At 43.6% G+C, this 13536-nt stretch overlaps 2 protein-coding genes across 2 annotated transcripts in view; both read left to right on the plus strand.

Annotated features, from left to right (window-relative positions):
• Window positions 1–2334: 2334 nt before the first annotated feature.
• The window catches only part of LOC311121464 (NLR family CARD domain-containing protein 3-like), a gene marked incomplete at both ends in the record, with an annotated part of 68729 nt that continues 57527 nt past the window's right edge, over window positions 2335–13536 (plus strand). Inside the window, 3 exons of the mRNA XM_084195954.1 lie at window positions 2335–4073; window positions 4338–4511; window positions 5725–5898. Coding sequence (XP_084052080.1) covers window positions 2335–4073; window positions 4338–4511; window positions 5725–5898 — 2087 coding nt within the window. The remainder of the gene's footprint in view (window positions 4074–4337; window positions 4512–5724; window positions 5899–13536) is intronic.
• LOC311121465 (stonustoxin subunit beta-like) lies at window positions 6067–7492 on the plus strand. The gene is made up of 2 exons (XM_084195955.1): window positions 6067–6188; window positions 6631–7492. Exons 1-2 carry the CDS (start codon window positions 6110–6112, stop codon window positions 7149–7151), a joined length of 600 nt encoding a protein of 199 aa, XP_084052081.1. The 5' UTR covers window positions 6067–6109; the 3' UTR covers window positions 7152–7492.

Below are 13536 nucleotides of genomic sequence, written 5' to 3' on the forward strand. Positions count from 1 at the left end.
TTCTGAATTTATCGGTGGTCAAAAAGAGACGGATAAACCATGTGATTCTATGTGTATAAAGTGACGTGGGAGGGCAAAAAAGCATCTAAGGACACACTTGGCTGTTCTACAAGTGGTCTGAGGCAGGTGTTAGAATATGAGCGTTTTCAAGTGCAACGTTAATAACGATGGTTTTGGGAAACAGCTCAGAGATTTAACAATGCTCCTACGAATGTTCTAACGATGAACTTGGCCTTAAAATGCTTTTGGGAATCCGGACCCTGGATAAAAAACATCTGCTAAATGTTAAATGACTAAAAAATAAAATGTAAATGTTTTACATACAGATCTCATATTACTGTATTTACATTTACATTTTAGTCATTTAGCAGACGCTCTTAACCAGAGCGACTTACAGGAGCAATTAGGGTTAAGTGCCTTGCTCAAGGGCACATTAACGTCATTTAACTGACGCTCTTAGCCAGAGCGACTCACAAATTGGTACGTTCACCCTAAAGCCACTTTACAATTTGGGGGGGGGGTTAGAAGGATTACTTTATCCTATCCCAGGTATTCCTTAAAGTATTGAATTATTATTTTACAATATTTAAATATTGATGTCACATGTGTATCATTTGTACAGTTCTTTATTAAAAATGTAGTTATTTGTTACATTTAACTTTGTAAAACCTAGCAGTACTACTTATTTCTCTGAGAGTGAGGCAGATATATAGCATTTTGCAAAAAAAACATTTGTCTCTCTGAAATGAAGCCATTAAGTGATTGATTTTAATCAAACACATGCCTGTCATTGAACAACACCATGCCATGATTAGATAGTGAAAAAACACAACCATTTATTTGATCATTTCTTTAAACAATAGAAGCTAATTTACGAACATTTCTGAAAATGGATATATAGCGTTTTGGAATGAAACTCTTGTTATGTTTCCAAATCTGAGCTCAGAGTAGATGAGAGTCGTAATGTTTGTCTCTGTTGTGTTGAAGTCCAATCAAGCAGGAGAGACCAGCCTCCCCTGTACCCAGCTGTGTGTCCATGAAGAGTGACCGGTCTATGGGTCGTCCTATATCCTTCAGAGAGGGATACTTTTTTAGTGAACAAAGGTAAGAAGAAGTCATGGGTCATGGTCAGTGAGTTAAACAACACTGTCTCTAGTCATTTCTCCTCTCCCATTTTCCCATTTCTTTTTGTTGTTTTCATAATCCATAGGCTAATCCTTTTTTCCATTTTCATAGTCCTAAAACAATATTAAACCAACACTACATTCCCTCTGTGTGTGTGTGTGTGTGTGTGTGTGTGTGTGTGTGTGTGTGTATGTGTGTGTGTGTGTGTGTGTGTGTGTGTGTGTGTGTGTGTGTGTGTGTGTGTGTGTGTGTGTGTGTGTGTGTGTGTACTCCCTGGATGAGGAGATGTAATCTGATGTTTTGTCCCCAGAAACCAACAGGAGAGATCAGAGTCAGAGATTCTCAGTGGTCAGTCTTCCCAGGGTCATCAAACAGACCTGGCCTCCATATTCAGTGTATGTGGTCCTGTTATGTACATTTGTTTTTGTTTACTTCAAGTAAAGTTGATCTGTCAATCATTCATTAATGTGTTAATGAGAAAGCATTTAGTCTCTTGCTTAACTTATTTACTTTATTTATTTCAGTTGCTTGAAGAGAATATTATAACATTTGTGAAGAACGAGCTGAAGATGTTCAAGAGGATTATTAGTCCAGAACTCCCAGAAGGCTTTGAGAGTCAGAAGCAGGATAAGGAAGTGGTGGATGCTGAAGATGAGAAGCAGGAGAGCAGTGCCAGAGAGGGGGCTCTGAAGATCACACTGCACGTCCTGAGGAAAATGAACCAGAAGGAGCTTGCTGACACACTGGAGAAAAGTAAGAGCTGTCTGCCTCATGTTGAATGCTGTTTTAGAACATTTAAAAGCTGTAGCTAAAGTACAGCTAAAGTAGCTGTGTAACTAAATGATATTGTAGCAGCCTTAACACAACACCTAGTGACCTCATCAAGTAGCAGCGGGGATGTGTTGTGGTGATTAATTGAGAGAGAGAGAGAGAGAGAGAGAGAGAGAGAGAGAGAGAGAGAGAGAGAGAGAGAGAGAGAGAGAGAGAGAACATTATTAATGCCATCAATAATACCAATAATGATATAAATCAGTCACACCAGTCTGTAATGCATTATGAAAACATTTACAGATTTATACAGACAAGAGAATAAATGATTATAATTTAAACTTTATAAGACAGTCTTACAATACTGTAGGCATTAAAACAGACTTAATATTAATATCCTCTGTGTTATTTCTTCATTCAGATGAGCTTGCTGTGATTTGCCAACGTGAACTCAAATCCAATCTAAAGAAGAAGTTTCAATGTGTATTTGAGGGGATCGCTAAACAAGGAAACCCAACACTTCTCAATAAGATCTACACAGAGCTCTACATCACAGAGGGTGGAACAGGAGAGGTCAATAATGAACATGAGCTGAGACAGATTGAGACAACAACCAGGAAACAAGCAAGACCAGAGACTGCAATCAAATGTAACGACATCTTCAAACCCTTAACTGGACAAGACAAACTTATCAGAACTGTGCTTACAAAGGGAGTTGCTGGCATTGGAAAAACTGTCTCTGTGCAGAAGTTCATTCTGGACTGGGCTGAAGGAAAAGCAAATCAAGATGTCCAATTTGTATTTTCATTCCCTTTTCGGGAGCTGAATTTGATGAAAATGGAAAAACACACTTTCATTGAACTTCTCAATCACTTCTCAAAGGAAACCAAAGAATCAAGAATCTCCAACTACGACAAGTACAAAGTTATGTTCATCTTTGATGGTCTGGATGAGTGCCGACTGCCCTTAGACTTCCAGAAGAACAAGATCTGTTGTGACGTCACAAAGTCAACCTCAGTGGATGTTCTGCTGACAAATCTCATCAAGGGAAATCTGCTTCCCTCTGCTCTCCTCTGGATAACTACCCGACCTGCAGCAGCCAATAAGATCCCTTCAGAATGTGTTGACCAGGTGACAGAGGTACGAGGGTTCAATGACCCACAGAAGGAGGAGTACTTCAGGAAGAGATTCAGTAATGAGGACCTGGCCAGCAGAATCATCTCACACATAAAGACATCAAGGAGCCTCCACATCATGTGCCATATTCCAGTCTTCTGTTGGATTTCTGCAACAGTCCTTGAACACATGTTGAGTACAGACCAGAGAGAAGAGATGCCCAAGACTCTGACTGAGATGTACACACACCTTGTGGAGTTTCATACCAAACAGAAGAATGAAAAGTATCTTGGGAAAGAAGAGACAGGTCCACACTGGAATAAAGAGAGCATTCTGTCACTGGGAAAACTGGCTTTTCAACAGCTTGTGAATGGCAATCTGATTTTCTATGAAGAAGACCTGAAAGAGGCTGGCATTGATGTCAATGAAGCCTCAGTGTACTCAGGATTGTGCACACAGATCTTTAAAGAGGAATGTGTGCTGTACCAGGACAAGGTGTACTGCTTCGTGCATCTGAGCATTCAGGAGTTTCTGGCTGCTGTATTTGTGTTCCTCTCATTCTTCAACAACAATGAGAATCTAATGGCCGAACCTCAAGTTACTGAAGTTACTGTCTACAAGAGTGCTGTGGATAAAGCCTTAGAAAGTGAGACAGGAAACCTGGACCTGTTCCTCCGCTTCCTTCTGGGGCTCTCACTGGAGTCCAATCAGAAGCACTTACGAGGTCTACTGACAACAACAAGAAGCAGCTCACAGAGCCATGAAGAAACAGTGAAGTACATCAAGGAGAAGATCAGGGAGAATCCCTCACCAGAGAGGTGCATCAATCTGTTCCACTGTCTGAATGAACTGAAGGACCATTCTCTAGTGGAGAAGATCCAAAGCTACCTGAGATCAGGAAGTCTCTCAGCAAAAGAACTGTCACCTGCACAGTGGTCAGCTCTGGTCTTTGTGTTGCTGACTTCAGAAAAGGAGCTGGATGTGTTTGACCTGAAGAAATACTCCAGATCAGAGGAAGGTCTTCTGAGGCTGTTGCCAGTGGTCAAAGCCTCCAGAGCTGCTCTGTGAGTACATCAAATGACATTTAAGTACTAATCATCAGGAAGAAATATTCAGTTTAGAGAAATATATGTATTATTGAGAAACATATTGAATCAATGCATTGATGTTCACATTAGTATAACAATATGACCATACAATTCTAGGAGACGGAAGATGAATCTATATGTAGTTTAAGAGAATAAACCAAATGCATCTGCCATTGTCCTTCTACACTACTGGTGTTAAATTAACAGTGTGTTTGTGAAATCATGATGATCTCTTTGCAGGCTGTCAGGCTGTCTAGTCACAGAGAAAGGCTGTGCTTCTCTGGTCTCAGCTCTGAGGTCAAACCCCTCACACCTGAGAGAGCTGGATCTGAGTAACAATGACCTGAAGGATTCAGGAGTGAAGCTGCTCTCTGCTGGACTGGGGAATCCCCACTGTAAACTGGAGACTCTGAGGTCAGTATTCCTGTAGTTGGTCAACAAGTGATAACTGTTCACCAGATCCACATGTGTTTACCAGGCACACATAGTCCACACCATATGTGTTTGGACAGTGAAGCTTACAGTTTTACATTTGGTGCTATGCTCCAGCATTTTGGATTTGAGATAGAATGTTTCATATTAGGTGACAGTACAGAATGTCACCTTTTATTTGAGGATATGTTCATACATATCTGTGTTACTGTTTAGAAATGAAACCACTTTACGTATCTAGTTCTCCCATTTGGAAAAGTCGTATTAATTTGGACATATTCACTTATATTGTATTAAAGTAGTCATAAGTTTAGTATTTGGTCCCATATTCCTTACCTGCAGTGATTCATGTGGTCCTCTGTAGCTCAGCTGGTAGAGCACGGCGCTTGTAACGCCAAGGTAGTGGGCTCGATCCCCGGGACCACCCATACGTAAAAATGTATGCACGCATGACTGTAAGTCGCTTTGGATAAAAGCGTCTGCTAAATGGCATATTATATTATTATTATTACATAAAGCTTGTGATTCTATAAACTTGTTGAATGCATTTGCATTTTGTTTTGGTTCACACACACTGGACACACACTGGACACACACACACTGGACACACACACACACACACACTTGACACACACTGGACACACACACATTTGACACACACACACACTGGACACAAACATACACACTGGACACACACACACACACACAACGCTGGACACACAAACAACCTGGACACACACACACACACACTGTACACACACACATTGGACACAGGCACACACTGGACACACAAACACACACACTAGGATTAATTTAGTCAAAAGTTTAGTATTTGGTCCCATATTTTTTACCGTTTAGAAATGAAACCACTTTACGTATCTAGTTCTCCCATTTGGAAAAGTCCTATTAATTTGGACATATTCACTTATATTGTATTAAAGTAGTCATAAATATAATAATATATAATATGCCATTTAGCAGACGCTTTATACTCAAATATTTGTAATATGCATTTTTCTCTCTACAAGCAATACTTTGATAATTTGTCATTTCTAATAATGATACATTAATATATGAATAGATATGGCAGGTTTCAGGACACTGATGTATCTGAATATGTTGAAAAAATATACTGCCACTATTTTCACCACCAAAGAATAGCAGTGTGGTTTTAATATGATTTGACTCTTTGCAGGCTGTCAGGCTGTCTAGTCACAGAGGAAGGCTGTGCTTCTCTGGTCTCAGCTCTGAAGTCAAACCCCTCACACCTGAGAGAGCTGGACCTGAGCTACAATCACCCAGGAGACTCAGGAGTCAGACTGCTCTCTGCTGGACTGGAGGATCCACACTGCAGACTGGAGAAACTCAAGTATGTAGAGGGTTTATGTCAATGTTCATATCAGACATGTTGGAGTTATCAGGCTAGTTAAGACAAACATTCTGACCACCACTTGGACTAAGTTATATAAAGACTGTGTGTGTGTGTGTGTGTGTGTGTGTGTGTGTGTGTGTGTGTGTGTGTGTGTGTGTGTGTGTGTGTGTGTGTGTGAGTGTGTGTGTGAGTTCAGGTGTATCCCTCAATGACTGTCTGTTCTTCTGCTTACCGCTACAGTGTGGAACATGGTGGAGAGAACACAATGAAACCTGGACTTAGAAAATGTGAGTGTTGACTGCTGTGAAGAATATAACTAAGAATAAGTCTTAATTCAAGTAAAGTCAAAGTCAAAGACCACCATCATTACTTACTTGGTCATATTAAATATCAGCTGTAGTTCTACAGAAGCACAAATCAGGGACACCAAAGTTTACAAAGAGTTGCTTTGACAATGTGTGTGTGTGTGTGTGTGTGTGTTCAGGATGTGTGTGTGTGTGTGTGTGTGTGTGTGTGTGTGTGTGTGTGTGTGTGTGTAATTAATGGGAATAAGTGTGTTTTATATTACCATACAGTATAACATATGATCATTCAACAAGTCTCAAGTTACCTTAACTTCTCCTTTTGATACCTAGAAACATCTACATTAAATGAATTAGTGAAAAGTGAGTTAACATTCTAATGTGAATGATGATGATTTATAATATTGTGTCTGGTTTCATCCATCAGATGTCTGTGATCTCACACTGGACCCAAACACAGTACACAGACTCCTCTCTCTGTCTGAGGAGAACAGAAAGGTGACATATAGGAGAGAGGAGCAGCCGTATCCTGATCACCCAGAGAGATTTGAGAACTGGAGACAGGTGCTGTGTAGAGAGGGTCTGACTGGGGGCTGTTACTGGGAGGTAGAGTGGAGTGGGGGAGGGGCTGATATAGGAGTGGCATATAAAGGAATCAGCAGGAGAGGAGGGGGTAAAGACTGTAGGATTGGAGGTTATGACAAGTCCTGGAGTCTGTTCTGCTCTGACAACAGTTACTTTGCCTGTCACAATAATATGTCCACTATCATAGACGTCCCCTCCTCCAGCTCCCACAGAGTAGGAGTGTATCTGGACTGGCCAGCCGGCACTCTGTCCTTCTACAGAGTCTCCTCTGACACACTGACCCACCTGAACACATTCCACTCCACATTCACTGAGCCCCTCTATCCAGGGTTTTGGGTTTTGGACTCAGTGTCCCTATGTTAAATACACACTGGACACACACACACACTGGACACACACAAAAACACACACACTGGACACACACACACACACACTGACACACTGGACACACACACACACTGGACACTCACACACACACACTGGACACACACACACACTGGACACACACACACACACACTGGACACACACACACAAACACACACACACTGGACACACACACTGACAAACACTGGACACACAAACACAATTGATACACACACACTGTACACACACACACACACACACACAGGACACACATACATTGATCACACACACTGGACAAACACACCCACACACTGGACACTGTACACACATACACACTAGACACATACACACTGGACACACACACACACACTGACACACACACACACACACTGGACACACACACACACTGGACACACACACACACTGAACAAACACACTGGACACACACACACACACACACACACACAGGACACACATACATTGATCACACACACACTGGACACACACTGGACAAACACACCCACACACTGGACACTGGACACACACACACTCTGGACACACACACACACACTGGACACACACACACTGGACACACACACACTGGACACACACACACTGGACACACACACACACACTGGACAAACACACACACACACACACACACAGGACACACACACACTGGACACACACACACACACTGGACACACACAGGAAACACACACTGGACACACACACACACACACAGGAAACACACACAGGACACACACACACACACACCTGACACACACACACAGGACACACACACACACTGGACACACACACACACAGGACACACACACTGGACACACACACACACACACACTGGACACACACAAACACACACACACACACACTGGACACACACACACACACTGGACAAACACACACACACACACACACACACAGGACACACACACACTGGACACACACACACACACTGGACACACACAGGAAACACACACTGGACACACACACACTCACACTGGACCCACACACATACACACTGGACACACACACACTGGACACACACAAACACACACACACACACACTGGACACACACAAACACACACACACACACTGGACACACACCCTGGACACACACACACTCACACTGGACCCACACACATACACACTGGACACACACACACTGGACACACACAAACACACACACACACACACTGGACACACACACATACGCTGGACCCACACACATACACACTGGACACACACACACTGGACACACACACACCTGACACACACACACACAGGACACACACACACACACACACACACACACACACACACACACACACGTATACACTCACACTGGACACACACACACAGGACACACACACAAACACACACACACACTCACACACACTGGACACACACACACACTGGACACACACACTCACACACACTGGACACACACACAGACACTGAACACACACACATACACACTTACACACACTCTCACACACACTGGACACACACACACACACACTGGACACACACACACACACAGTGGGACGCACACACTGGACACACACACATACGCTGGACACACATACACATACACACAGGACACACACACCTGACAAACACACACACAGGACACACACACTGGACACACACACACTGGACACACACACACACTGGACACACACACTGGACACACACACACACACACTGGACACACACACACATACACACTGGACACACACACCTGACACACACACACAGGACACACACACTGGACACACACACACACACACACACACACACTGAGCACACACACACACACACACACACACACACTGGAGACACACACTGGACACACACACACACACACACACACTGAACACACACACACACACACACTGGACACACACACTAGATACACAAACACAATGGACACACACACACTGATCACACACACACTGAACACACACACGCTGAACACACACACACACACTGGACACACACACACTAAACATACACGCTGGATACACACACACACTGAACACATACATGCTGAACACACACACACACTGGACACACACTGGACACACACTGAACACACACACACACACACTGGACACACACACACACTGAACACACACACACACACTGGACACACACACACACACAATGGACACACACACACACTGGACATGCATCCACACACACACACTGGACACACACACACATACACACACACTGGATTCACACACACACACACACACACTGGACACACACATCCATACACATTGGACACACACACACACTGAACACACACACACACTGGACACACACACACACACTGGACAAACACACACAGGACTCACACACACACTCACACACACAAACACACACACACACACTGGACAGACACACTGGACACACACACACTGGAAACACACACACTCACACACTGAACACACACACACACACACTGACACTGAACACACACACATACTGGACACACACACATTGAACACACACACACACTGGACACACACACAAACACTGGACACACACACACTGGACACACACACACACACTGGACAAGCATCCACACACACACACTGGACACACACACACATACACATACTGGATTCACACACACACACACACTGGACACACACATACATACACATTGGACACACACACACTGAACACACACTGAACACACACACACACTGGACACACACACACACACACACAAACATACACACACACACACACACTGGACAGACACACACTGGACACACACACACACACACACACACTGGAAACACACACACTCACACACTGACACTGAACACACACACATACTGGACACACACACATTGAACACACACACACACAGGACACACACACACACACACACTGGACAAACACAAACTGGACACACACACACTGGACACACACACACTGGACACACACACACTGGACACATTTCCATGTGCTGGACAGGACTTTGCTATGGCATCTTCTGTTTGGGTGTCTCAGGTCAGGTCTGAGCCATGATCAGAATGTGTCTCTGTGTCTATTTCCAGCCCTGCCATTTCTACCTGTCCTGATCTAGTGTTTCACCCCTGACCTCCTCACACCGTCTCACTGTCCATGTCTGCTTTTAGCTCCCACCTCTACTTCACTGTGTTATAATGGACCTTATGCTTGTTATGTCACCTCTGTAACCAGTTATCAAACATACTGACCTTTCTGACCCTATCCCATGGCCCTACTTTCTACAACTGAACATTTAAATTCCTCTATGAGTTTTGTTTCGTGTCCATTTACTTATCTATGTATTTGTTGTATATTGGGGTTGTGCTGCAGAGCATCATGGGGGTTTGTATGTATTGAGATGATCACGTTCCAGATAAATGGTTGAACTGATTCCTGTCTCCTGTCTCATCATTATTGAATTATTATACAGACGTGGTTATGAAACCCACGAGACATAACAAAAGATTGGTGATGAGTAAGTCTGAATCTACAGGAACTATTCTGTCTGGAAGAAGTGGGTTTTTACAACTGTTTAAAACGGTTATTTTCTGTGGTACAGAATAGGCTAATGTTAGCACAGTGTATTGATAGCAGAGGCAAGTGCATAGTCTAGCTAGATAAGAAAGAGAGTTAACCAGTGGTGTAAAGTACTTAAGTAAAATTACTTTAAAGTACTACTTAAGTAGTTTTTTGGGGTATCTGTACTTGACTTTACTATTTATATTTTTGACTACTTTTACTTTTACTTCACTACATTCCTAAAGAAAATAATGTACTTTTTACTCCATACATTTTCCCTGACACCCAAAAGTACTTGTTACATTTTGAATGCTTAGCAGGACAGAAAATGGTCAAATTCACACCCTTATCAAGAGAACATCCCTACTGCCTCTGATCTGGCAGACTCACTAAACACAAATGCTTTGTTTGTAAATTGTCTGAGTGTTGGAGTGTGCCTCTGGCTGAACGTACATTTTAAAAACAAGAAAATCGTCTGGTTTGCTTTATGTAAGGAATTTGAAATTATTTATACTTGTACTTTTACTTTTGATACTTAAGTATATTTTAGCAATTACATTTACTTTTGATACTTAAGTATATTTTAAACCAAATACTTTTAGACTTTTACTCAACTAATATTTTACTGGGTGACTTTCACTTTTAGTTGAGTCATTTTCTATTAAGGTATCTTTACTTTTACTCAAGTATGACAATTGGGTACTTTTTCCACCACTGGAGTTAACATCGTCATGGACGGCAGAAAAGGACTGGAGACAGATATCGGAGCGGGAAAACAACGTGATTAAAAAGGAGGAATATACAGTGATTAAAGGAAAGGACATTTATTCAACTGTGAAGACAAACCTTTTAATTAAATCTGCTAAATGAGCGGATTTACAGTGGGGGAAAAAAGTATTTAGTCAGCCACCAATTGTGCAAGTTCTCCCACTTAAAAAGATGAGAGAGGCTTGTAATTTTCATCATAGGTACACGTCAACTATGACAGACAAAATGAGAAGAAAACAATCCAGAAAATCACATTGTAGGATTTTTAATGAATTTATTTGCAAATGATGGTGGAATATACAGCAGGACCTGCCGACTTGACATTGTGTATTTTTCCCCAGTGGGAGCTGTGGTGCTTGGGGAAGAGGGAGAGCAGGACCTGCTGTCTTGACATTGTGTATTTTTCCCCAGTGGGAGCTGTGGTTCTTGGGGAAGAGGGAGAACAGGACCTGCTGTCTTGACATTGTGTATTTTTCCCCAGTAGGAGCTGTGGTTCTTGGGGAAGAGGGAGAGCAGGACCTGCTGTCTTGGCATTGTGTATTTTTCCCCAGTGGGAGCTGTGGTTCTTGGGGAAGAGGGAGAGCAGGACCTGCTGTCTTGGTGGCCTGCTTGGTGACTGTAGCTTCTTTCTCTGCGTTCATGTGGTTCTCACCAGGCTCACATGCCAGATCCATGATGAAATGTCTCCTGCTGACTGTCTTGTCAAGGCATTGCTTGTACAACACGTGTTGATAGCAGCCATGTCGAGCACATTGTAGAACACCTCAACAGGCCAGCGGAGAGTACCCCCTTTTACAGAGTACAGTCAACAGGCCAGAGGAGAGTACCCCCTTTTACAGAGTAAAGTCAACAGGCCAGAGGAGAGTACCCCCTTTTACAGAGTACAGTCAACAGGCCAGAGGAGAGTACCCCCTTTTACAGAGTACAGTCAACAGGCCAGAGGAGAGTACCCCCTTTTACAGAGTACAGTCAACAGGCCAGAGGAGAGTACCCCCTTTTACAGAGTACAGTCAACAGGCCAGAGGAGAGTACCCCCTTTTACAGAGTACAGTCAACAGGCCAGAGGAGAGTACACCCTTTTACAGAGTACAGTCAATAGGCCAGAGGAGAGTACCCCCTTTTACAGAGTACAGTCAACAGGCCAGAGGAGAGTACCCCCTTTTACAGAGTACAGTCAACAGGCCAGAGGAGAGTACCCCCTTTTACAGAGTACAGTCAACAGGCCATAGGAGAGTACCCCCTTTTACAGAGTACAGTCAACAGGCCAGAGGAGAGTACCCCCTTTTACAGAGTACAGTCAACAGGCCAGAGGAGAGTACCCCCTTTTACAGAGTACAGTCAACAGGCCAGAGGAGAGTACCCCCTTTTACAGAGTACAGTCAACAGGCCAGAGGAGAGTACCCCCTTTTACAGAGTACAGTCAACAGGCCAGAGGAGAGTACCCCCTTTTACAGAGTACAGTCAACAGGCCAGAGGAGAGTACCCCCTTTTACAGAGAACAGTCAACAGGCCAGAGGAGAGTACCCCCTTTTACAGAGTACAGTCAACAGGCCAGAGGAGAGTACCCCCTTTTACAGAGTACAGTCAACAGGCCAGAGGAGAGTACCCCCTTTTACAGAGTACAGTCAACAGGCCAGAGGAGAGTACCCCCTTTTACAGAGTACAGTCAACAGGCCAGAGGAGAGTACCTCCCTTTTACAGAGTACAGTCAACAGGCCAGAGGAGAGTACCCCCTTTTACAGAGTACAGTCAACAGGCCAGCGGAGAGTACCCCCTTTTACAGAGTACAGTCAACAGGCCAGAGGAGAGTACCCCCTTTTACAGAGTACAGTCAACAGGCCAGAGGAGAGTACCCCCTTTTACAGAGTACAGTCAACAGGCCAGAGGAGAGTACCCCCTTTTACAGAGGACAGTCAACAGGCCAGAGGAGAGTACCTCCCTTTTACAGAGTACAGTCAACAGGCCAGAGGAGAGTACCCCCTTTTACAGAGTACAGTCAACAGGCCAGAGGAGAGTACCCCCTTTTACAGAGTACAGTCAAC

The sequence above is a fragment of the Coregonus lavaretus genome (genome assembly GCF_964263955.1).
Source record: "Coregonus lavaretus genome assembly, contig: HAP1_SCAFFOLD_2409, whole genome shotgun sequence".
Lineage (NCBI taxonomy): Eukaryota > Metazoa > Chordata > Actinopteri > Salmoniformes > Salmonidae > Coregonus > Coregonus lavaretus.